The sequence below is a fragment of the Solea senegalensis genome, linkage group LG16, assembly GCF_019176455.1.
Source record: "Solea senegalensis isolate Sse05_10M linkage group LG16, IFAPA_SoseM_1, whole genome shotgun sequence".
In the NCBI taxonomy this organism is placed as follows: Eukaryota; Metazoa; Chordata; class Actinopteri; order Pleuronectiformes; family Soleidae; genus Solea; species Solea senegalensis.
Genome location: NC_058036.1, coordinates 15,698,962 through 15,726,147, shown reverse-complemented (window position 1 = coordinate 15,726,147; position 27,186 = coordinate 15,698,962). Strand labels below are relative to the sequence as shown.

Sequence of the window (27,186 nt, the reverse complement as noted above, 5' to 3'; positions counted from 1 at the left end):
CTTTATGTCCAGAGCTCGGTGGGAGCCATAGCCTCCTTTGAACCGACAGAGGGCATGAGGTTGTGTTCAGACAGGAAATCCAGAGGAAACTGAACCAAGAAGCCTCGGATTTTGCGCAGCTCCTCCTGTGCGCGGGCCTTGTCGGTCTGGGCCAGGCCTGGTTTGGACTGGAACTGCTCCAGCTCGGTCATGTTCCGCACCAGAGATGAAGGAAGGCAGCGGAACACCTGCAGCAAAAAAAAGCAGGTATTGAGGTAACGTGCTGCTGCTGCCTTTAAAGATGCAATACGTAATGTTGGGGTTGATGTTTAAAACAGAAGAACAAATACACCCCTCCCACAAATGTCCTCATTGTGGGACTAAGAAAGGATTATCTTATCTTGTCTTTAATGCTCCTTCAGAAACTCCGCCCCCACCTGCTGTGAATATTGTCTGACACTTTTTTAATTCACCCTCCAAGATGAATATCACCGTTTGTTGTCCAGAGACTTATGTCTGTATTGGATCATTTATGTGCTGTAAATTGTTTTTAAGATATTTAATTGTTGTTCTTGTGAATATCATGTTTTTCAGTCAGTTACTGACAGCGTATTTGGCACAAACAGATCAAATATCTTTACAAATAACTGTAATACCACAATAAAATACCTCAAATCTAAGAAGGTAAAGTAGAAAGTCTAAAATCTAATACTGCTCAACACTGTATCCCAAAATTCATATGGCCTTAACACAAGGCTTCCGTTATAGATAGAATGAAATTGTTATACATATTCTGTTTCCTTTAGGAGGAAGTTACCCACTTGTGGACTTCAGTTATACATTCACAGGTTTACAAATCTCTGGTTAATTCAAGTTTTTACCCCCGTGACCCACCTTCTCATAAATGGTATCATTGCGTCCGGCTGTGGTCATCCACACTTCTTTATAGAAACGATCGCTGATGGGGTCAGACAGATCGATGCTGGAGTCAGTGTGACCAGAGAGAGAGAGAGAGAGAGATACAGAGAGACACAGAGAGAGAGAGAGAGATACAGAGAGAGGGTGGAAGTGAAGGAAAAACATTACCTCCTAAAACTCATTTTTACTCTTTGGCTTTTGACCCAGTATGAGACATTGGTTTTTATCTTTTCTTTTTTTTATAGTTTTATTGTATGACTTGTTTATTTGTGTTGTTTTTATATTTTCTACAGTATTTTGTTTTATTGTTTGTTCTTAGGTCTGATGGACAGCACTTAGTTTCAGCTGTTGCTTTATAAATAAAGTTGGATTGGAAAATATAATTTCAGTTGTTTTTTGTTTTTCTTAATCATATTGGAGATGTTTTGGGTGTTTATATTACAGTACAGTAACAACATAGTAACAGTATAGTCATCTTTTTACCGCTTGTATTTTATTTATTTTCATTGTATTATGCTGTACTGTAATGTGACTTTGAGTGTTTTGAAAGGCGCACATAAATTAAAGGCATTTTTAGTAGTAGTGGTAGTAATGAAGAGGTAATATAATTCTGTAATAAAAAAAGTAATGTGCAGGTAATGGCTTGGTAATGATAATTACTATATATACTTAACATGCAAATGCTTGTGAATCATGATTAAAAAATAAGTATAATTATACTAATAATTATATTATGAAGTTGAACTCCACTCTCCCATACACGTGTATTACCATAATATTTCTTCCTGACTACAAATATTACCATATTGTTACAGTACTGTAATATAACAGTATACACATGACAATTAGTGACATCTAGTGGTGAGACTGCAGAGTGCAACAAACAGAGGTCTGTTCCACTCACCCCTCCCTCCCTCCCCCAAGCATAATCAGGGAACTATGGTGGCCTTAACACTCTTTCACAACTCTCTGCACTCTCCAACTCTCTCTGCCTCCTCCTATATTTTCTTATTATTGGTTTGTACATCAGGTTTTATGTGGACACACACAGTAAGCTCACACTCGGCTCAACATGGCGATCTCCGTAAAACAAGCACCTTCCCTTGAGTACATATAAAAGACTTATTCTCAGGCTTCAAAATCCATAACATTTTAGTTTATACAAACACACCTATGGGTCGTATATGGATAGTCTGGTTGCTATGACTTCAGAGGACATTACATTGACATTAACTGTGACTGTGTAAACAATTTAGGTCCCCACAACCTGAGTAATACCTGGAACACACACACACACACACACACACACACACACACACACACCTGAAGCATTCCAGGCGTAGCTGGAGAGCGTACGGTCCAGCTTCATACTCCTGGCCATCCATCACAGAAGCCACCTTTTGGGAGTCTTCAACAATCACTGCCACCTCACTGTCGCGTTTACCCAGCATGCTCCTGTCGTTGATGTTGGCAGAGCCTGAAAGAAACACAAACGGGTTCCGTTGAAACTGAATCTCTAGCTTTCACCTGTATTGGTTGTTGTTATTGCTGTTGTTGGTATTGTCTCCATATGCTGGGGAATTGGCAACAAATGCACACAAAGATCATATATTCTACTCTTGTTTAATTTAGCTTATATGATTGTATATATACATATATATGTATATATATGTATATATATATATATATATATATATATATATATATATATACATACATACATACATATATACATACATACATGAGCTGAGCCTTATCAGCCAGCAGGGGGCACAACTGAGCTATATCACTTTGTAACACTCACTTTTCAGTATGACACATAATTATTTAAGTGGTGCATTTGTTAACTGCACACACAGTGGCAGACAGAGAAAACAGAGCCACATTTTGGGCTCCATCACATTTCTCGTGGTGTCAAGGCACTCGAGTGCTGCAGTTGCCTCAAATAGAAAACTGGTGTGAACAGTGTGAGGAAGAAAAAAAAAAAAGGGTGAAAGAAGATGAGAGAAAAGCTGACCGATGATGACTGTGTTGTCGTCGGCGATGAGCATCTTGCTGTGGACGTAGATGAGCTCTGTGACCAGGCGTCCCTCCAGCTCAGCATGAGTCCGCAAACCAGCAAAGGAGATGTAGTTAATCCAGTTGTCGCCCACTGGGATTGAGAGAAGAATATTATCATTTCTCCATATCTCACCTTAATATTGATCTTCATTCTTAAACACTCAAGATGATTCTACTACTTACTCTCCTTTTTCAGCTGGGATATGATGGAGTACTCTCCTCGGATCATGGTCCTTGGGAAGGCAGAGGGTTAATATTGTATAACTGAATCTTCTTTCCGTATAACACTCTGAATGAATGTGGCTTACCTGTAGTTATAGTGCATGACAGCCTGAATGGCGTTGCCTCCCCCTGTCGTGATGTCTCCCTCAAAGCCAGGAAGCAGTGGAGTGACCACATAGACGCGGTACCTCTTACCCTCCCTGTTTGAAGACACACACACTATCAGTACTGTGAATAAATACGTAGATGTTTTTATTTGTCATTTCCAAATGTTGTTTGACAGTTTGCTCAGCAGAAAAATACTAATTGGCACAGTATATTGTCTGCCTGATTGAAATAGCTCATATGCTGTAAATTGGGAATAGGTTTCCTCTTCACTAATTGTCTGTACCACCACAATATTCTTCATCGATACTCTGCTGGTGGCCGTTGTTACCAGTTCTATAGTAGAAATAGTACAACAGTTCAATTTGGTACATTTGTTTTGCGTTTCCATCAGGAATAGTACCAAAATAACCCACCACAACTGTTCCATTTCTTTGGTACCCTTCCCTTGTGGTACCAGAGTAATGGTAAGGTATGGGTGGAGCTAGACCCACGACAGTCAGCTGCGACCAGTGTTTCTTCAACGCACGTGGCCTATTCTCATACAAAGCTTGACGTCTTGTGGAGACAAACAGCCACAAACTGAGTAAACGCAAGCCTGATGCAGGGATTTAACGTTCCGTACCCTACCAAACCGAACTGTACCGTGATGGACACGCGGCTAAAGGTGTTTAATGTGACGTACTTGTGAGCTCTGATGATCCTCTCAATGATGGCGTCTCCGATCTTGTTGTACACCGTTCTGTTGTCGGTGCAGCTGATGAAGAACTGGTTCTGAACAGAGAGGAAGGAGCGACACGAATGCAGTGTAGCAGTTATATGGCTTTCAGGGTTTGACCGAATCAGTTTATACACCGTCAGCTTTCTCATAACAGCATGTGTCTTGTATTTTCTACATCCTGGCCTTTAAGATGGATTACCTCAATGTAGACGTAGTGTTTGCTCTTGGCGATGACCTGGATGTAGGCATTATGAATGGACTCCTCGTGGTACTTTATGCCTGCAGACCAGTCTGCAGCTGACCGCAACACCTTATATACACACACACACACACACACACAGATATATCATTATTAGAGCAGCAATTCAAAAAGTATTTCATCACTTTCATGGAGAAAAAGGGATATATGATATTCTATGCATTATATATATACTGTATATATACAGTATATGTATGACAAATACACATGTATCTGTTCAAGGGCTACAGACTTATTATTTGAATATTAACTTATGTTATTTACATAAGATGATAAATAAACACACAGCTGAAATTCAATTATTAGAACCTTTGGAAAAACTCAACGTGATCTAGCTTCTAATGTTTTATAAAGTAAATAAAGTATTGCCTTAGTGTACACCCTTTTGGTCTACTTATATACTCATACAGAGAAAAGCAGAAATGAAATCCAATAACACTGATGGACTAAAGAACAGGATATCTTCATGTCCATCTTATTTTATAGTCAAACCTTTCACTCCAGGGTTGGTTCCTTTAAGCTATAAAAAGTCAATGACAAGTGCAGATCCTTTCAGTTATGCAAGTTTTTGGCCCGTGGAGAGTTATTTCATGCTTGGTCTGTTTCATCACTTTCCAGCAGTGTTTACAGACTGGCATGCAGAGGGTAGAGTGGGAAAGTGGGAGTTTATGGGAGCTCTATGTGTTCTTGTCTTCTCTCTGTAATTTGCTGCTAGTGGGTTTTTTTGCACCGTGTTTGGCTTCTATCCCAGTTTCTCATTTCATATAATTTAAAAAAAAAAGGCAAAACCCACCAGTTCCAACGTGTACTTATTCATTTTCATGTACTTGGCGTGTACTTCTCTTACTTGTACTTTGGCATCAACACTGTCAGGGACCTGGTATCTGAGCTCATTGGCAGTGGAGTGCGACTTGGGCAGCAGGAAAGGATAAGACAGGGAGCGATACTTGGGCTTCATGATCTGCAAGAGAGGCAGTTGTAGAATTTCAGCAGAGAGAGGGTAAATATAGAGTCATGTAGAAGAGTAACAGTAAAAGCAGGAGAACTGGAGCTGGAGCAATGGAAAAAACGAGTGGATTAAGTATTTTTTCCAATGTTCCAGCCAAAAATGGCCCATTATGTTGCCAGTTTACTTGTTTTACAGACGTTTCCCATTGGTTTCCAGTAAATAAAGCCTCGAATTGACCAGACTATGAAAACAGTTCTACAACATAACTTCAGTAATAGGCAGCCAGTCTAAAAAAGGTGGTAAAGTTGTGCCATTCTAATCCTGATCTACACGCCTGTGCCTTCATCGAGGTACATAATGTTTACGTGCCTTTGTGAAGTTCCAGCGCTGAATGAAGTGTCTGGCCACATCTCGGGCAGCTCTGCCGTGAACCACGGAGGAAATGTCATGCCACGGCATTCTTTGAGTGGTATATCTGTCAATAAAGTCTGCACGTAGAGGAAGGGAAGTAGCAAAAAGGAGGATGTGGGACAAGGAGTAGGAAAAAAGGGGGGGGGAAAGCAGGGGGTTGTGTGGAAAGAGAGAGACAAATAATCTGTTTTATGACTCTGCTCTATAGGTATTTTAATTTCCAGATTACAGAATATTTGGAGGACTGAAATAGTGAGAATTTGGCAACTTTTCAGGGAAAATGTGAGTGTGTGTGTGTATACCATCAAAGGGTTTCTCCAGCTGGATCCAGTCCTTGTACACAAAGTTGCAGTAGTCTTTTCCATGCCAGAAGCGAGTGTTACCCTGCAACTCTCCAACACCTGTTTTCAGACTCCGCACAGAGCCACTCCCTTCACACAGAGAGAGAATCAAATATTATGATGAAGTGGATTCCATTCACAGCATGTGCCGCTTTGACACCACAGCGCTTCCCCATGTGGGCCTCTGATTCACCCATTATCACCCACACTGACACATTAATGCAGGAGCCGAGGCAGGCAGAGAGAGAGAGAGAGAGAGAGAGAGAGCATGTTTATGCCAAAACATAAGAGCCTCGGCTCACGCTCATATAAACATACCTGCACTGTCCACACTGCTGACACTGTCTGCGTGCTGTATAGTGTGTTTATGCAGGTGTCTGTACAGACTAAAGCGAACCATCCTGTGGCGGCCGATGCCCTTCAGCTTGGGCAAGTCCATCGGCTCATTGGGTGGCGTCCCCTGTCCATTGCTTTGGGAGATGCCATCCACAGGGGGCACACCCATGTTGGAGGGAGCATTGGTGGAACCCGCCTGAGGCCATAAAGAGCAATAAAGATCAATTAGTAGAGTTTATTCCCTTTGTTTAAAGGTAAAAACATGCAAACAGGCAGTTTAAAATAGTCAGTTTAAAATAGCCTGTATCCGTGCTTCCGACCTGCTCCAGGGCCACGGAGCGTGTCACACTGCCGACGTCCGTCAGCCGGTGCTCTCTGTCGTCCCAGCGGCCGTACGCCAGGTCGATCCCGCCCACGAAAGCCACCGATTGGTCGACCACAATGATCTTCTCGTGATGTGCCCACAGGTAGACCGAGGAGGAGACGTGGTCTGGATGACGCATCACCTGATAAATGAAAGACAACACACGTGCAGCTATGTATTAAAACTAAATAAATGTATGGTGGACGTTTTGTCCATACACACTGTCCATCCATGTACCTTAATATTGGGGTGCAGGTGCATGAGGGTCCTCTTGCTGTAGCCTGAGTTGATGCCCAGGGCAAGTTCCACCTCCTTATACAACATCACAAAGATGTGAACTCCCTGTTGCTGTTGGCAGAAAATTCAATTGATTACTGGTGGAGGAAGTACTGCAATATTTTATCATTTCTAAGGAACATCAACACACACATACATAAGCACTATAGAGTAAATGTACTTAGCTACTTTGCAGATAACAGTTCTTAAGAAAAAGATAGAAGAATCAATCAAGAGGTCTCAATAAAATTTTTGGACGCAAACACAGTTCTGGGCAAATCCCTTTTCTTGAAGCTTCAGATTCTTACGGGTGATGCCAGTATCATTTACCACTTGACTTAACCAGGTATGTTTACAAATGATCATTTATTACATGTGTGAAGACTCTTTTCTCCTGGACACCCATGTGGACATGAGTGGAGAACCAGGATCTGTTGGCAGTAGGTCTACGGCAGACTTACTGCTTTGCGTTTGAGGATACAGTCCAGTCTCCACCTGTTGCCCTCCACCACAGGTCTCTTCAAGAAGATCTCGGGGCTCAGCCTGAACGGCAAACAGGAGTCAACACAAGGGAAAAACAGTTCGCTCAGGCAATAAAACAAGGACAAATTCATCCTTTATGTTAAAATGTTTTACAGTGGCGTCCATATGACTGACATGACATAGTCTCATGAGTCTCCCACATTGGCATCCTGAGCTTCCATGTCTCAAGTGCCATTGGCTCAAGTTGCATAGGCTGACACCTCATTGGTTAAGACCTTAAGCTCAGTGATTACTGACTTGGGACAGAAGGATTTCAGCCACGTCACACATCTGAGTTGAACACAAACTATTTAATGTGAAATCACAGCGGCGGGACTACGACTGTGCCAGTGGAGAATGGAGACAATCGACAAGCGTTTGACTATTTAGAATAGTGATGACATTTAATTTCAGCTCATAGTATAATTAAGTATAATAAACATGTGTCACTATCATCATGAGAGACTCCACTTTTTTTTATAAACACAGCAAATATTGTTGTGTGCTTATGTTAGATTCCCTACCTTCTCTCTGTGTTTGCATATTTGCTCCATTGAGCAAATATGCAGTAGATTTACAACAAATCTCTGTTTGCAAATGTTGGTCCCAAGAGTCTGAAAAGTACGAGGAAACTTCAGCTCGAACTTCCACAACTGATTCGCTTAGGGTTTGCCGGGTTTCTCTAGTTAAAGAGATTTTGATCTCAACTAAAGAGCATAAATATACATCAAAACAAGACGCAACTGGAAAGATACATATGCATGCAAGCACCTACAATACATGGTAACACAACCAGACTTTCAGGTCATCAAACAGGTCACATAACCATTTTCAGGTGGGGAACATGACGCCTCAGAGGTTAAACAAAAAACTTAATTCAAAAGGAGACCGAGAGAGACAAAGGGAATGTAGTGCAAGTGGAAACAGATATGGAGACGGTGTCTTTCTGTCTGTGTGTGTTTCTATTCTCAGTATGTGGATGGAGCTGTAATTAGAGCTAGAGCCATGGCAGGGCCTTACTGTGAGCTGATGCTTGTTGATAATACATAATGTCATGCGTAACAGCATGTACAATAAGAACGGGGTGTGAGCGTCAGTTAATCAAGTCATAATGGAAAAAAGCCAGAGAATAGATTACCAGCTGGAAAACACGGATGTGTCGCAAACAATGCAAGAGAAGCTGTCTTTGCTAATGTTTTTGATGGAGGCTACATTATTTGACATGTTTGTCACATCCTATAGCTGAAGTAGTGGTTGCTGATGATGTCGTTCTTCTGCCTTTGTTCAATTGTTATGAAGAGAAACTGTGTAATTATGTGTATGCCTGTGTACTATTATCTGAAAATGGGCGCGGGGGCAGAAGTGTTTATCCCACCCACCCATTGAATCTGTAAATTGTGTGCGCTTCTTTTGAGTTTTCATTCATTACTTCAACCTGTTATGTAGACGTCCGGTTTTACTAGTGCAACGTCACATGACAGGAATGTCTCCAGATGACACGACGAGATAAACACAACATATTTGCCATTCGCACACACATTGAAACAGCATGTCTGAGGGGCCTTTTCTATCGCACTTCATTCACACCCTTCGGTCAGCAGTGTCTTACCCAGGAACACACTAGTTATGGCGTGTTTCCACCGGCTCGACTCGACTCGGCACGGCACAGCAATTTCGGCATGAAACTGAGCACGCTTAATGACTCAAGACTGCTCTCTTTTCTTTTTAAACCTGATGAGAGCCTGAGCTAACTGAGCTGTTTTCTCTTTTCCGTGTTCTCACTCTTCACTGACGACGGCAGACACGCGTGACACTCTACGCTCTTTGACGTCACGCACGTTTACACAAAACACACACACACACACACACTCAAACTCACCACCAGTCAGTGATGAAGATCTCCTCTTTGGCCTCCTCCAGAGCGTCAGCCACATCCTCCATGTAAGTTTTTCCATTAACATACCTGCAGTGAAATCCTACAGTTAGGAAAACAAGCCACATGCACAAATGTACATTTGTTTGGACATCTGTTCTGCCCCCTGTCTTTTCCAACCTTGCAACACCCTTATAAGCTTCAGTGTACACCCATAATGGTTTCACCGTGACATAACTGTACTTTACACACTCTTTTTCCATCGACTCACAGGGACAGCAATACAGTTTTGCATCGTGCTCTGTGCCGAGTCCAAAGATAATGCAGTGACATTATCACTTAGATGATTTAATATCACACAATCTGCCAGTTGAGGGGGAGAGAATGCAAAAAAATAAAAGGCCTGAAACCTGGCAGAAGAGGAAAACAAGAGCGTTTACTGCTCAGTGCTCGAAACATTTCCATAGTTACCAGTGAAGAACTAACAGAGGATAAAAATAAGATCGGTCTTTTTGAGCTTATGTTTCTCCCCATTGTGCAGCTTTCTTGTAGAAAACACGATTGAATCCGTGTTTTCCTTTTGTATCAATTTTTTTGAACACGCCAGCATCCGTTTCTTTCGAGCTCCACCAGTTGGTTACCATTTCGCTGGGATGTTTTCCTGCTCCTGTGCAAACGATCCGAAGCGATGATCCCGCAGGAAAGCCTTCCCGTGATTCCTTATGAAGCTCTCGATGCTCTGACCCCACCAGCGCGCGTGTCTGTAGCTGCTGCACTTAAACACCAGGGTCCTGTAGAGAGGACACAGACACATACAGGACTCATGTATCTGTGCTCACACACAGATTAACTAACTCATTTTATTGGGCACCATAAAACTGTGAGGTTGCTTGGTCATAATGTCCGTAACTTAACACACCACAGATCTGTTTATCAAAGCAGGAACTTGTGTTTAACTTTAGTGAGACAACACAGCTGGGATATCATATCATTATTATTATATAAATGCATTTAGTTAGTGCCAGTGCATAAACTTTGCATAAAGCAGTGTTTGAGATTAAAACAATCACAGAGGGATTAGGTGAAGCACCTGCTACTAAATCAGAAAAAAACCCAGAATGTAATAAATAGCCTTTTTTTAATAATGGATATAATGTCTCCAACTACTTTCACACACATACACACACACTGATATATGCACGGAGGAAATATAACCTGGAGAGGCTGTCAATCCGGACTCCATGTTTGGTCTCTGTCTCTTTAGAGTCCATTTTGATGGTGAACTCTTTATCTACCAGCAGCACAAAGGAGATGGCTCCTGAGTCAGGCTTCATGTACAGCAAACACGAGTCCTTCACCACCAGCCAGCTGCACAACAAAAAAAACACACAAACACGTGATTTTCATCCTCAAAATCATCATCATCATCATCAGGATTTCTTTGCTTGTTTCTCTTTGTAAAGAAATTGCCCGGTGCTTAACTTAACTGACTGTTGTTGAAGGTTTCGAATATTTCATGTTCAGAGGAACAGTGTAGGAAGAGAATGATCATAAGGCTGTAGGTGGATGGGCCGAGCATTTCATACAAGTGGGATTTTTTGTTTTGTTTTTGTCTTTAGAAAATAACAATAAAAAGTGCTCACATAATAATTTGGCTGCCATAAAGAGAAAGTGAGAGAAACATTCACAAATAAAGAGATAAGCAAAGCGTGTGCCAACACGTCTGATTTTGCAAGCCAAAAACTAAAATGATGAATATTCACATGACAGCCAGAGACAATACTCTTGTTGTTGTGAGCAGCCTTAGTGTAGGTTTGCACTCTTTGAGGGCTAACGTACAGTACATCACATCAGCTTACATTTGTATTAGAGATTGATGGCAAAAATAAGACATATTTCTATTGAGATTATTGTGCTTTACAGCCTCAAAGATACTGAGAAACATCGGTACTTAACACCTCATATTAGAGCCACAACAATAACATTCATTCCTCAAAGGAGTAATTAAGCTTTGAGGGACATTTTTAGCATAACTAAACTATTGTTGAGTGAGGAGAATAAAAGGAACTACCATTAGATAAAGACTAAAAGACAAGGATAGACAAAGTGAAAGGATAACAGAAAAGGAGAGAGGTGACCACACACCGTTTGGACCAGCGATAGCAGGCTTTGCTTTGACCACAGCAATTCATGCCAGGGATACGGTGTCCACCTGACCGCTTATAGATCATCCCTTCTCTGGAAAGGATATAAAAATATACAATTACAATAGAATTTCATTCTAATCCTTGTTATTTCAGTTGAAACTCGCTTCAGTTGAATACTAGCATATACCATCCTGACACAGGACTGCTGGAATTAGAGTGAAAATGAATTTAAAAGAGGAGGCAAATGCTCACAATCCTTTGGGTCCCAAGTCATGAATGAAAGACAGCTGGCTGACGTCAATGAACGCCATCTGAGAATAGACAGGAAGAGACAACAAGAGGCTTCACACAGTGTGACACACACACACACACACACACACAGGCAGAAAAAGTGATATGTTCTGCACATGAATCTTCCACCTGGAGGCAATGTGACTCATCTTAAATTATTCCACCTCAGATAATCACACTGCAACATGTCCCAATGATGCACAGAATTAATATGTCAGCACACAACGAGCACAACACCACTGCTAAATCCATTACTGGTGTTAAGTTAGCAAAGTTTAGAAGTGTGTCTAATCATTTACTCACATTCATAATAAAAATTAGTTTAGGGAAGATATCTTATATTTATTAATGTTGTGTCACCGTGGAATGGAATGGCAAGCGTTTTAACATGTAACTTTCCAGAGAAGAAACATTGGCTCATGTTTCTCACTGGACTATTTTTATCTAAAGCTAGTACCTTCAGCATGTGGTAATAATATGCCTTACAACAGACACAGTGGTAAAGGTAAACATAACAATGATTTGTGTCTCCTCATAGGACTTCCGTATGGTAAAATATAAAATAACTCATTTACTTTGAAGGTATATACTTGCAGTACTTACAGTAGATACATGTGTTTCCTGGCGGTAATTGAACACATTTAGTACAAACCTGAAGTTCATTCTGAGGTTATGTATCAGTGTATGATTACTCACAGTGTGGTGATATTTGCGGTACATGGCCATCCTCAGCAGCTTGTTCAAATAGTCTTCTAACTGTCTCTGTAGAAACATACACACACTATATTTGGCCACTGTGAGTATTTTAATGATGAAGTCCATGCATGTGAACAGGGACATACACACACACACACTTACATACATACATACATACATACACACACACACACACACAGAGTCAGTGTTTTACGAGACAGAGCTGCAGGCAATGAGACTGCGGGAGAGCTTGTAAGGTGAGCAAACAATGTTTAAACAGGGAAAGCAGGCAAGAAGCTGTAAATCGTGCTGCAAATGTTGCTGTTGCTGCTGCGACGTACCCTCCTGCTGGAGACCTGCTCATCTCGCACCAGCTCGTCTGCTACTCCCCTCGGCAGGGAAGGCATCTCCCTCACCTCGCTCTTCCTCACCGTCCTTCGTCTCACTGTGTGGCTGAGGCAGAGAGCGGAGTAAAAATCGAGATGTTAGAAAGGCCCAATTAAGCAATTTTGGCAGTCTTTCCATATAATGGCTGATTAGATTTTGCTGTGGTGTTGTTCTCTCTTTTCAAACATTGCCTGCAGCATTGCTGAAAGACATTTTCAGTCTTTTTTTTTTTAAGTAGTAGTATTTTGTCAGCAAAAATGACAAAAAGAGGAACATTGCACATCAGCAGAGAGATAAATAAAGGGAAGAAAAACTAAATAAAAATAAATAGAAAAGTGAAATTAAATTCAGTCTAATATCAGAACTCAGAACAGACATTGAAAGTACCACTCAGTTTGAGTAAGTGGTAGAGTTAAACCCACAGACTTCTATAAAGTAAAAGGACTGAGTCCAAAAAGTGAAGCTAATGTCAAAGTGCCTGAAAACTGCTCAGAGAAATATTCACTTGCTTCATAATTTCAGGAAACATTTTCCTGAGGCGATTATGTCGTAATCAGGTCTTACGTACATTTGAGTAAAATAAATAAGAAGCAAGATAGCTTAGTTATGGGGTAATAGTAGGGTGGCCATATGTCCAGATTTAGGCCTCCTTTTTGGAGTTGCATAAATTAAATAGTCTTGGAATGAATATAGAGTCACTGTATCATCATACCATTGTTATCATGGACACAACTGTTTAGTCTAGTGTAGCCGTGTGTGTCCTCCTTTTTGGGGCTATGGAAATAGCCACCCTACTGTTATGCTAAGCTAAGATAAGCTAATAGTCTGCCTGCTCTAGCGTCACATTTATTAAAATGGACACCCTACAGTATGTAATTGACAGTGAATATCATGCACGGGAACTAAAGTACATAAACCAAATTAAATGAATACGTCAGGACGTCGTTTTTTTAACTTTGAAAAGAGCCAAACTGGTTGTTCCTCACAGCTTCATTATGCTAATCTAAGCTAATCGCCCGCTAGCTCTAGCTTCACATGCATTAAAAATATTCTCATCTGAATTAGGCTAATGTAATTGTTCTTTTGATATAATAATACTGTGTGTCAGAAGGCCTATATTGAGCATATTTAAGCACGGTGTACACATATGAATTTAACCTGTTTGTTGGTGTTTGTCCGTGTTCACTTGTGTTTCACATGGGAAGGTTATTATGTGCACCTGTGTGTGTAGGCACCAACCTGCGCGACGGTAACGGTATCCTCATGAAGGTCTTGTATGTCCTGAGCTCCCTGTGCAGCTCCATGAAATGTTTCTCCTTCCTCTTCACCATCCAGGTGAACTCACCGTGTTTCAGCTCAATCTTGAACACAGCTGGCAGAGACTACAGCCAGAAATCACAAGATGAGAGGGAAAGTGCATGCGATAAAAACAGTGAGGTAAAAATGCAACAGCTTGTGCTTTCGATTTACAAGGGAGATAAACTGACTTAATTAGAAATTAGATTAAAGGTAAATTTTCACCTTTTCAACACAGATTTTTTTAGCAGTAGAATTCACTTCTGTGGGTGCTTCCTTACATTTTCAGTCATACTCCTGTTTGCAGCTGTAGTGCATAAATCAAATGCGCCCCCCATCAATTTCATGCGGTCTGCCACTTAACATCAAGCTATAATTTATTTATTTATGTCTGTTTTTTTTTGCATAATTATTGCATACATATGTTTAAATTGTGAACTATTTATTTTTCCACATAGAAACAAACACTTTTACTTGAAAAGGCTGTGAACTAGATATTATTATTTCAATAAATATATATATTTTTCTGGTTGAGAACTAGGCACTCAGAGCAATGTAGAAAGTATAAAAACAAGAGCTTTGTAAGTGTGTACACAGTACCTTGTTGACACTCCGGTTTTGTGACTGGTTAAAGCGGTCCTGAGCTGTGGTGAATCTCTCTACCTCCAGGATTCGGACAGTAATGGGCACAGTGGAGAGGTACACCTTCGCGCTGGCCTCCTTAAAACCCACCGTGGCGTACACTGCTGAAAATGGGATACGACAGTCCCCTAGGAGAGTGGAAGAGAGGAGGGAGGTGTGTGTGTGGTCTTTCTGCTTGTGTAGGTAGGTGTTTCTTGGAAGCTCCGGCTCGAGTAGGCTGCAACAGACTTTTATGCTTTGCTCGCATGTGAGTGTTGAGGTCAACTTTTTGTGTACATTCTCTGGTAAAGTTTATGAGATCTAAATTAAGTAAAGGAAGAAAAGCCACCCTCATACACTTCCACTGTGAGATTCCTGTTTGGAAGCTCAATACATATAGTTTTTTTGTCTAATTTTGAACATGATCACACACACCATCTCTTAATCTGCCAATAGTTCCTACATTTCTGAGAGATTCTAGAAACAGCCTAAAATGACAATAGGAAATGTTTTGTTTCTAGTATTTACCACCATATATATGGTCTTTATAAGGGATTCATTTGTCTCAGGTTCCATTTCCTGTGAATGTAATCTCTTATAATTTCCTTTACAAAAAATTAAATAATTTTCACAGGAATAACTAGTGCTATGCCAAGAGTGCTATGTATGGTTTTGAACAGGGTTCCAGGTATTCTTCAGATGTATTGCATTCAAAGTAATTTCAAACAACCCATTTCCTTTGAGAAATCATCTTTTCAAAATTGAAGTGAGATCCTTCAACATAGGTGAGACAGACATGACCTGTGCCAACACAGACTCACCTAAGTAGTTTGCATCATAGTCATTCTCATCTCCTTCCCCGATATCCAGCTCTCTGGCATCCAAGCTTTCCACAAGATCAGCCATCTTGATATGGTCTTGTGCATCTAGTGTGGCAGTGGAGTCAGAAACCTCTGAGTTTATCAGGTTTAGATTACTGGTCGTTGGCTGATTCTCCCCCAGCATGCTTCAAGTCAGCCCCAAGAGCAGGGTGCACCTAGAAGAGAGGAGAGATTTGGTCAAATTCCACATTAGACACAAGGAAAGTATCTTCTGTTAATGTGACAATATAAACACCAGTTCATATAAAGGGAGCTGTTGTGTAATTAATGAGGTTTGCATGTCTTTGTCTGTGTGATGTAAACACACTCCCAAAACGCAGTCATTTGACCTTTAACCTTTCAGTGATCCTGTACTGACTCAGCATCCTATCACAACTAGTTAAATTCTAACAACATTCTAACATGTTTTGATGGTGGGAGGAAACTTGAGGCTGGAGGAATCCCATGCAGACCCGGGGAGAACATGTTAACTCCACAGAGAAAGGTCCCAGACCACGAATTTAACGCAGCACCTTGTTGCTGTGAGGCAACAGCACTAACCACTACTCCATCGTGCCAATGTTTGACGCTGAAGGATCGGCTGCCTATTGTATAATCCATCCTTGTGTTGCGCTGCTTGTCCCAGTGCCAGCTGACACTGGACACCCCGGACGGGGCACAAGTCGATCACATGCGAAGAGAGACAAACAATTCAGACTCACATTCACACCTACAGGCTATTTAGAGGGGTCAGCTAACCGTGCATGTCTTTGAACTGTGGGAGGAAGCCGGAGTAGCTGAAGAAATAAAAAGCATGCACGAACAAAAAGCTCCCAGGTGAAGCATAAGGTGACACTAACAACATAACATAGCACTACACCTGGGTTGTAACAAACTTCATGTTAAAAAACAAAACAATGTTTTGGTCCAAAAAGGGAGCAAATCCCATCAGATTAAGGGCAAAAGGGTGTTTTACAACAGTCCATTCCCAGGACCATTATACAGAGACAAACAACCATTCACTGGTCAAATTACAGTGTCCAATTAGCCTAATTTGCATGTTTTTTGGAACGTGGGATGACAGAGAAACCCACACGTACATGGGGAGAAGATGCAAACTCAACACAGAAAGGCCCTCACTTTGACTGGGATGTATTATTACATGACTGATTTTAATTCTTCAATGAGTACACATCCATCCTGAGGAGTTGATCCATTTCTTTGGAATGTTCTTTCTCAAGTATGACACGAGTGTAACTTGCACATTGTCGTCTGACGGGAAAGTCCAGTTGTTCATTGTTTACATGTAAATCAAACGATACAGTCTCAGCCGGTCCCACACGGGGGGTCACGTCTCTTTCCCTCTCTTTTCATCCTCTCTTGTTTTTAAAGCTCAATTACAACAACATGCTTTTGCCTAATCTTTTGTGGTATGTTCTCAGGTCCGTGTCTGGGAACCGTTTGGCTGACAGGATCCATGGGAGTGCAAGATGATGGAGCAACAGTCAATGATGTCATCGACAGTTGCTGCTGAGCAACACCTCACATATCTGGGTCTTAGGTGCAATCTGCCACACACCCACATATGATTTTTTAATGAAATGCATGCCGTCATGCGACTCATCATTACACTAGCGACTGCATATGACACAGTTCTCTATAAGTAAATAATGATAACAAACCAGTTAAACAAGGACAATTAATGTGTTTGCACCAACTTTTTCTTTTTAAGAGTAAAACCCTGCAATTATAAGACAGCACAAGCACTGTGTTGTCACACAGTTATCTGCGTTTTAAAGTATTCAACCCTTTTTAAGTGCAAGACACTCCACACCCAAAAAAAACAATGACCGACCAAAGATTTCGTCCAAGACTACCCATAGCTCATGTGGGCCATTAAACAAACCTCCCTCTGGGTCCAGACAAAGCAGAAAAAGGGTTCGGAAGGAGAGAAAGAGAGCAGCTGCAGGTGATTTTGAAAGCCCATTTCACGGAAGGGCAGCTATAGGGATTTTATGTACTCCCTTATTTCTGCCCATAGCTAAGGAATTAGCCAGACATGGTTGCGGTCAACATTTCTCAAGAGAGAAAATACTTCATTTGGAAAGCAAAAGTGGTTTCTGTGAAAGCCTTAGACGCTCCCTTCTATTGAATCCCATGCTGTGTTCATTGAAGTGGAAATATGAGCAGAGCTTGTTTTACTGTGTAATCATTTGTCTCTGTTCTGATAACTATAGGCAAACAAAAAGCAGTCACGGATTAAATAAACACCTAATTGTGGCCGGAATCCAAGAATCACATTGAGGTGACTAATCTGTTAATTTACTTTCATTAACTTTTCCCTATATTACTCAAGGCTGCACAGTCATTTTCATTATGAGGTGATATTTCTATTATTTGCTGAATGGGTTAATTAGCTGTTCAGTCCTTTATTGTCATAGGGGAAAAAAAGAAAACAGGAAAAGTTCATATTTAAGAGGCAGATATTAAAGAACCTTTTATCAAAACTGAAACCAATTAGTTGCTGATCAAACTCATGCGAAAAAAGATGCAACGTTCACTCGCAGCAAAGCGCTGAAGTCCTCTGTTTCGAGCTAAAATTGTTTGTGACAAGTAAATAACACATGAGCGCATGCACGGCAACAGATTACAGCCTGACGTTCCCACTCAAGCGGACAAGATCCAACACGCTCACACACACACACAGTAAGATGAGTCACCAGCTGCCACCAGCAGTTTCTACTTTTCCCTGTGAGGGACCATTGAGACATTTCATTCATTCATTTTCTCATTCCTGGACAGAGATAATCCGATTAGTCAAACTCATTTGGTTTTCGATGATTCTAGGTTTGTCATTCAAGCATATAATATGACCCTAGAACACTAATGTAACACCATCACTTACACTGGGTATATTTTACCTGATATAATATACTTATATAAACAATACATGGCAAATTGAAGTACTCTTCTTTTACTTCCAAACATACATCTCCTCATAAAACAAAAAAGGCATAAGGCATTTGGTCTATCCATTCCTGGGACATGTGAGCCTTGTCTGGTGAAGGCACAGCCTAACCTCAGGCTAAATCCACCCAAAAAAATATTACCCTCAATCACTACCAGTGATAAGAAAAAAAAACAGCGATGAGGTCAGGGAAACAGTCCGACCTTCGATATTGTCCGTAAACAGCATGAAGGTACCCAAGGACCCATGAAACTCAGACAACAACATAATAAAAATCACATATTCATAATTGTGTGGGTGAAAATCACCCAACGTTAGTGTTCTAGGGTTAAAAACCAGGGTTAAAGGTCATGCAGAAGGACAAAAGTGAAGGAAAAGCTATAAACATTCGGATTATATTGCATGAGAGCAAGATTTTCCAATTGCCCCTTGATGACAGACAAGCAAAAGTAATGTTAAAGCATGGAAAGCTTCATCAAAATCTGATACTATTAGAATAAGAGAAAAAAACAAAAACATTAAATGAACGTGACTTGTGGCCTTTGAAGCTATGATATAGTTTAATTCGTCCAACATGCACTGGTTGAACTTTTTATGCAGAGCGCATGCTATCTTGGATTCCAGAGGACATATTTATGACCATGCAGTTATCTGCCCGCTCTAAGAATACCCATGACCCACCACAGGCCTGAGCCACACAGAGGTTCAAGTGTAGATGAAGCTGTCATTCTGAATGTGGTTTGAATGTCTGCATATGTAGACTCAGATGTCGAAACACACGCCCAAGTGTGACAGTGGTAGTAGCGCGGAAGACAAGAACTTGTTTGGAAGAAAAGTATGGATGTGTTATCTCCTTAGGCCATTCAATTGGAACACTGCCAACTTCCTGCTTCCTGTCCTGTTGTCATGGTGAAGGATTTAACAGCCAGCAAGTTGCTTGCATCGAAGTATGAAGAGAAGAAACTAAGAGCATCCGCCTCTGCCTTCGTGCACTTCCATCCCTCATAAATGCCATTTAGCTGGAATCAATGTGGTGTGAAGTCATAGATGAAGAAATGAAGGAACGTTGAGTGGGAGAAGAACAACTCTGGTTTGGTTAAGCTTGGCTTGGGGGGGGGGGTGTAGATTATAAAAGTGAAGCAGGAACTCGTCAATCTTTTCAACACATAACACACAAGACATTTAAGTCCGCCTTCATGCTTCACACAGATCCATTATTGCTCCACTTGTCCTGTGCAGAGCAACCATCATTAAGTCCACGGAGAACAAATCCATTACTGGAGAAGTGACATTTAACTCAAATTTAAAGCGTTTCTGAAATGTGAATGTGTCCTAATGGAGGCCAAAAAATGGTTTGACCTTGATTTCTAATAATGCTTCGCAAATCAAGGCTTATAAGATTTAAATAACGGCGTCACTCATGGTTGATGGAACAATCTAACTCTGATAACTTTCCTGCTTGTGAAAAAAAATAAACATAATGACACTTGCATTGTCTATAGCATGTTTGAACTCTGACCTTCTGGAAAAGTGCTGCAGGGTACATAGAAGATTTGAAGAGATTTGAATTTCAGTAAATTAACCTATTCCTGATAGTGTGTTTAAAGCAACACTATTTTTTAACCTTAAAAGCAGCATCAACATCATTTTGCTGGGTCACTGACTTGTTATTACCAAAATGATGTCTCTTTCATTCCCACTGGTTGGTGCATAACTTATCGCTTTGTCATTTTTGGAAACCTTTGGCTAACTTCCTGACTGTTAGCATTACCCTCCATCCTCTCTATATGAATAAAATTGAAAAGCATCTTCAGCTCAGCCTCCGTCTCGAAGCCATACGTCATAGCAGGTCTCTCTACCATCTTATAGACCTTCCCATTCACTTTTGCTGCTTCTGTCCTTCTGTCACACATCACCCGACACTCGTCTCCTCCCGCTCCACTCCTGCCATCACCCTAATCCTCACCTCTCTTGTGCACTGTCCATTGCTTTGAATGGTTGAACCAAGGTATTTCAACTCTACTCCTCGCACCTGTCTCACTTTCATTCCTCTTGTCTCCAGTGCATACCTCCACACATATTCTATATCACTAAATTGTTTCACTGACAACAGCTTTAATGATTGACGACCAAGGGCACTTTCACACCAAAGGTTTTTGGTCTGCTTTCAAACCGGACCAGAGATCGTTTCCTCGGATAGTCCAAAGTACCCAAAAGTAAAAACAGAAACTGCATACATTTGGTGTTGCTCCATTGTTATTTGTGGTGAACAAGCCAGTTGATGGATTTCTGTTTTCCTGGTCCTGGCCAATCGGTGAGGCGGGCTTCCTTCTTCCTCATGCTTTTTGTTGTTTGACAAAGTGTTGCTTTTCATATAAACTCTTGTGTCTTTCCCAGGCAGACGCCTATCTTTTAAGGCCCTGAAAATGACAACAATATGACCGTTTGCGTCGTTGCCTAAGAGGTGTACTTTTATGTCTGCATGCTAAATATTAAGCTAGCTTTAGCTTAGCATTAAGACAACAGCTATCTCTGTTCAACAGTTAGAAAGAAGAGAAAAAGAATAAGACGGGAAAAAATCCACCCACCATCAACTCTAAAGATCACTAATTAACATGTTGTATCTTCTTATATACATAGTAGTGAAGTGTCAAACAACAATTTTGCGCCAGACTATTTCTTGGTTCAAAGCAGTTTCCAGGCAACTGGAGGAGGATCCCTCGTACAGAACCGCTCCCAGCAACAGACCCCGCTATTGCACAATTTGAACAGGGGGAAAATAATGCGTTGCGATCTTTAAAGGTGCAGGTAGACAGAATTTGTGAAGTTACTTCTCCCAGTTTCCTGTGGTAGTTACAGTATCACATTTAAAGTGTCATCCTTAATAGTTAATTAAGCATCCCTTATTGATTTAATAAAAGTCACTAGTTATATGGGGCTATAAAAACTTTAATAATTAATGTATTCATTGCTGATTAACCAAAATCAATACAGTGTAACTAGAATACGCAGTAGATTCATTCATATTTCACGAGAATCATGAAGGGCAAGGTGCTTTGTCACTGAACATGATGCATTTGTTGTGGTCCCACCCATCCTCCTGAGATTTATTATAACAATGCTTTCCTCTGAGGTTCTGAAATACGAAGAGATAAGACAGCCCATAATATTTGTTTGCAGCAGATCCTGTTTCTAAAGGACTTGCTACAGTGTCTGAGGCTCTCTGGACCCATGAGAGACACAAGGGACGGAAGGAAGACAGGGTCATTCTGACCATGTGTTATCACAGTTGTTGAGCTGCTGCTCTCCTAAATCAAGTTCAGCTCTGGGAGTTGAGTGTCTCGCGGCCAACAGTTTGATTTAGATATGAACTTTTTGTGACCAGAGTCTCTCCATTCTGATGAATTAACTTTCCTCTTCCTGCCGGGCTCTCGTCACGCTTTGGCTGCTGCTGAAAGTTGTGTTGTGCTCACAGTATGGACCCCAGTACTGGTCTGATTGTATTCTAGAATAATTTATAAGAATAAGAAACACTGAATAAGAAACCCTTGATATAATTTGCTTTTTTTACGTGTCACATGACTAAAAAGAACAGAGGTGGACTGAACATTGCTGTCATCAAGTATATATATATATATATATATATATATATACACATATAGTATATATATTTATTTATATATATATATATATATACATATACATATAGTATATATATATATATACACATATATATACACACACACACACACGTCCATGTAGTACATTTAAGACAACATAAACATAGCTTATAGCACTCTCAGATCATGTGGTGCCAACCTCTTCATGGCGCAGATGGTACAAAGAGAGAGAGAGAGACAGAGAGAGATGATGATGGAGGGCGGGAGAGAGAGAAGCAATGAGAGAGGTCTGTGACACCTCTCTTTCTCTGCCCACACTAAAGCTGCCTATTATCTAATCCTTCACACCAGGGATGGGGGCTAGGGCTTGTCAGAGAGGCAGAGAAAGCAAGACATACAGTAGACGCCAGAAAAGTGGGGAGAGAGCGAGAGAGAGAGAGAGCGCAACCGTCAGCATCACCAGAGCGACATTCTGCTAGTGGTAATACAAGGAATCATTGTACTGGTGGAGTGAGGGAACTGATCCGTCTTTCTCTTCTCCTGTACTTTAGCCAAGCCTGACTCGGCTGTTACCCGGAAAATGAAGTGTGAGCCTGGAAATTATTACCAAACTACAATTTGTGTACAGCTCACTAAAGCCACTCTGCACTAAGATTATTGAAGATGACTGTGTGCAGTCATCCTTCACTGAAAGTAACATTATGGTGGTCATCCAGACAGTGACAACTGTTGAACCTGTACGACTGAGACTTCTGCCTTTGACTTTCAATGTGCAATACCATCCACAGACCAAACTGTAATACTTCAACTTGGCTTTTAATAAAAGGTAGGCCAGTGTTGACTGTGTGTTTTATTTGGTTTATCCAGCATTACGCTCTATGGACATGAATACATATTACAACCAAAGACAAATCAAACACAAGCTATCTGCAATCTAGCAGTATTTGATTGGGCATTTTCATCATCAATTAATCAAACATAGAACTAGGGCTGCGGCGATTATTCAATTAATTATCGAAGTGAAGACATTTGAGAACATCATCATTACCAGGTTTGGAGATCAACAAGTACTTGATGAATCAATAGCTTAATCGATTATGAAAGTAATCGTTAGTTGCAACCCTACACTTGGGCCAATAACCGATACCAATACATACAGTTTCTTCTGTAGTGAAAATAACAATATTGTTCATACACAAACAAGCATCAGAACAATAACAGCTGTAGAGGGCGCTAGCATAAAAGACAAAGAGGTAGCAGCATATTCAGCCTACTGTCAAAGTCATTATTCATAGTGGCAGATCTTGGTGTGGCTTGCCGATATCCGATAATACCTTTTAAAGCCAATATCCCGGCATGTGAAGGTTCTCCACACGAGATTCGTAAGAGTCTGCTAATAAACCACGCCCACCACACGCTGATCAAACCTGAGTGTAACATCTTGTGGCCCAGTTGTGACCTTTCCTCGTGAAACCTAAAGCCAGTGGCAGAAGTGTCCTGTGTCCACCCTCTTACATACATATTTCTCTAACAAAGCGCTGGTGAACTCAGCACAATCCAAACTGAAGCATAATATTGAAATTACCAACAAAGTCCACTGGGTGTAAGACATTGTAAGACACGACCTCTGGAATAGATTTTACAGCACTAAATGTGCTTGCCATGCTAAATTTCAAATCCTTCCCGAGAAGAAGAACTCTTGTTACATACCTTCACGTCTGCACATGTGAAAAAAAAAAACAGTAAGTTGAAGTGGACTAAAATTCTTTGACTTTGCTTCCCCTGTCCAGATTAATGATTGATGTGTAAGTATAAGTGAGCAAGGTGGCACGGCATGGGACTGGTCGATACAGTTAAACACACACCGTGCTCGGGGCAGGAGTAATGGTCATAACGCTTAGTTCAACAGAGAAGAATCGAGGTCATGTAAAAGAAGGACAACCACTGCCGCATGCCAGAGGTCAGTGTCTTGTGTATAGGTTGCAAAGAGAGAGGAGGTGGAGGAGGTGGGACAAGACAGGGGACAGCCTTCTTATGGTGCTCCAGCTGAAGCAACAAACTTACATATCAGGGAGAAGAGGAGCAGCACACAGGGGTTCACGCAGCTTTATTCCATCCATTTAGACCTTAACCATAACTACTAAATGCCTAATCCTGAACTTAACAAAATTCAAATCTTAGCCCTGTTCCTCAGAAATGAGGTTCTGCCTCATACGGACCAGGCCAGATCTCCTATGAGGACAACTGGTCCTGACAAGTTCAGTGTTTATGCCAGGAAAGGTCCTGAAGAAACAGCTGTGTTTGTTTGTTTTAGGGCAGAATGTATTGTTGTTTGCGTGTGATTTAAACTCATGCGCCAAGTGACGCTGTGATTACCAATTCAGAATGATAAATGTTACAGAAATGACAGGGGGGGACAAAGGTTATATTGTGATTTGGGTCTTTAAAATGTGAGTCTGTGATGCTAAAGATATACAATGAATTACTTTTAAAGTACTTTTAAAATAACAAATGCACACACACCTGTACTGTCTTTAACCAGTAACACAACACTTGTTGCAGGATTTCATTATGAAAACCTAACAGGAAACAAGGAAAGGTGCCAGGAAAGCTGTCTTCACACAAACCACACACAAAAACATACTGGTAGCACAGGTGTTCCCACATAATGCTAAAATGTGAATAACATAATGTGCACTCTTTCTTCTTCATCATCATGTTCCCAGGAGCAACCCCCAAAAACAAGGAGTGTCACAGTGTGACTGCACCACCTCCCACCACCCCTACACACACACACACACACACACACACACTCCAAATAGATCAGAGCAGACACAGAAGGAGAGGTAAACTTCACCGACCTGCTCTTTTTGTGGTCGCACAGACCACATGTTGTCTCTTGTTTTCAGTCCACTTGGCTTCACTGGGTGGTGAGCAAGACCGGAACACACGCGGACACACACTCCCGCGGACACACACTCCCACGGACACACACACACACACACACTGTCTGAGAGACCGGGAAAGACAGCAGACTCTGTGTCTCCCCTCCTCTGTAACTCTCTCAAGAGTGGCTAAGAAAACTAACAGTGAACTGTGTCCAACTCCTCGGCAAAGGGCGGTGTCTCTGAAACTCTGGACCAATCACGGGGACAAATCGCTCTCGCCGCACACTCGTCTCTGATTGGACAAGAAAAGTGCTGGATTTTTGCTAAAGTGGGAGGAGCCATTTGGGAAGAAAATGCGAGAATACTGCCCCATTAGCCCCTCCCATTATCTTGTTATGTTAAAAAAAAAACTGACTTTTGCTTCCATTTTCTCTCATTTTGATGAATATTTCCCAGCATTTCCACAGTAAAATTGCTTGAATAGGATGAAGACTCCAACAAAAAACAATAATAAACCTTGTAAAATTGTAAAAAAGGAAATACACGGGTTTGTGGAAGAGAAAGGAGAGAAAACACAACAATTATAACACAAACTCAACTTCACGCATGTAAGTACAGATTAAATAGAGATATCTGGCGCCATCTTGTGGCCGAACGCGTGTACTGCACAACTACATAATCCACTCACCTGTGGCTGTGAATTTGTACACCTGTGCTCGTCATTATAATAAGGACTTTGCCCTGTAATTCACCAGCACAGCCTGGAGGATGCATAACAAAATGACATCGAAAAACACCAGACACACTCCGGAAACTATGTTCACAAACAAATAACGTAGGCCTGAACATGTAAAGCGGTGAATTTCCCCTTTGTGAACAGAATAAACAGCAGTTTATTCACACAAAAACAACACCAAAACAAAAATGTGAGCTGGAGGAAATGACAATGACAATGTTAGAGCTCAATTTAATGTAATTTCATTCACTTATAGCCTCTGTTTACAACCAGAAAGTTTGATTTTGTCCTTTTTTGTTGAGATGATCTCAGGCTGTTGTCGTCTTCATAAGAAACATTTGGATTATATGACGCACATGCCAGACACTCCCAGGTTTATGTGTTTTATCTTAATGTCGCCCTCGTTAATATCTGCTCTAACAGACACACAAACTGACACAAAAACACACACACGTTAGAGATTGGACAGACAACTTATGCCACATGAAGGAACTTACTTATTTATGATGAAAAAGGTGTCACAGAGACCGTGAAAGACAACTGTCCTGATCAGCGTCTTGCTTGTTTCCTCTCTCTCTCTTCCTCTTTACCACACACACACCCACACATCATGATTCAATGGTCATAAACATAATGATATCAGCTGGTAAACACAGCGCAAAGGGCAATGAGATAACAATATTTAAAGCAGCGGGTTAATAAAAACAGAACTGTATTGTAACCATGATGATTGGCATGTTTTGTCCACTAGCAAACTTTTTCTTTGTTTTTTTTTTTAATGTTAAACAATATTCAGATATTAATCCAAACCTGTCTGTTGTTATTGGTGTTTGTATATGTTTTAAAACCATGCACCATATGAAAACTGCGATGGCCCATTCACAGGGGAATGAATTTAGGTCACACTTTTACAGCATACAACTTTACATTCATATTAATACATTTTACTGATGAGGGAAATGATTAAAAACCAATCCAATCCAATTTATTCAGAGAGTACTTTTAAAGTCAATCCTGGCCAAAGTGCGGTGCAGTAAGATTATAATCCATAAAAGACACGAAACAGGGGCAAATAACAACATTAAGTACAAAAAAGCAATTAGACACAAAAGGAGGAGTCTTGTCTAATGTGGAGAAAGTGTATTCCACAATGTAAAATGCACAAAAGTGCATTTTCTTGCATTTTGAAACAATATAGAGGGGAGTGTCTACTTTTTACATTACATTACATTTTAGACCTTAGAATACTGGCTTCAAAATCACTAAACCTTTGTCCTTACGCCGTGGCGACTGTCCTCATCCTGCAGAGGCCACAACAATCCCTGGTTTAAATCTGTGT

At 40.9% G+C, this 27,186-nt stretch overlaps 1 protein-coding gene across 1 annotated transcript; it reads right to left on the bottom strand.

Annotated features, from left to right (window-relative positions):
• Positions 1 to 26,434, bottom strand: pld1a (phospholipase D1a). Its single transcript, XM_044047772.1, has 26 exons — positions 26,345 to 26,434; positions 15,597 to 15,811; positions 14,755 to 14,924; positions 14,098 to 14,240; positions 12,813 to 12,924; positions 12,472 to 12,537; positions 11,737 to 11,795; positions 11,483 to 11,575; positions 10,553 to 10,705; positions 9,979 to 10,128; positions 9,344 to 9,427; positions 7,404 to 7,485; positions 6,904 to 7,014; positions 6,623 to 6,808; positions 6,285 to 6,498; positions 5,928 to 6,056; positions 5,584 to 5,702; positions 5,113 to 5,226; positions 4,206 to 4,316; positions 3,971 to 4,059; positions 3,267 to 3,380; positions 3,142 to 3,191; positions 2,915 to 3,049; positions 2,215 to 2,374; positions 874 to 985; positions 1 to 227 (listed from the first exon to the last, which is right to left on the bottom strand). The coding sequence occupies exons 2-26, from the start codon at positions 15,778 to 15,780 to the stop codon at positions 3 to 5; spliced, it is 3,165 nt and encodes a 1,054-aa protein (XP_043903707.1). The 5' UTR covers positions 15,781 to 15,811; positions 26,345 to 26,434; the 3' UTR covers positions 1 to 2.
• Between the last annotated feature and the right edge of the window lie 752 nt (positions 26,435 to 27,186).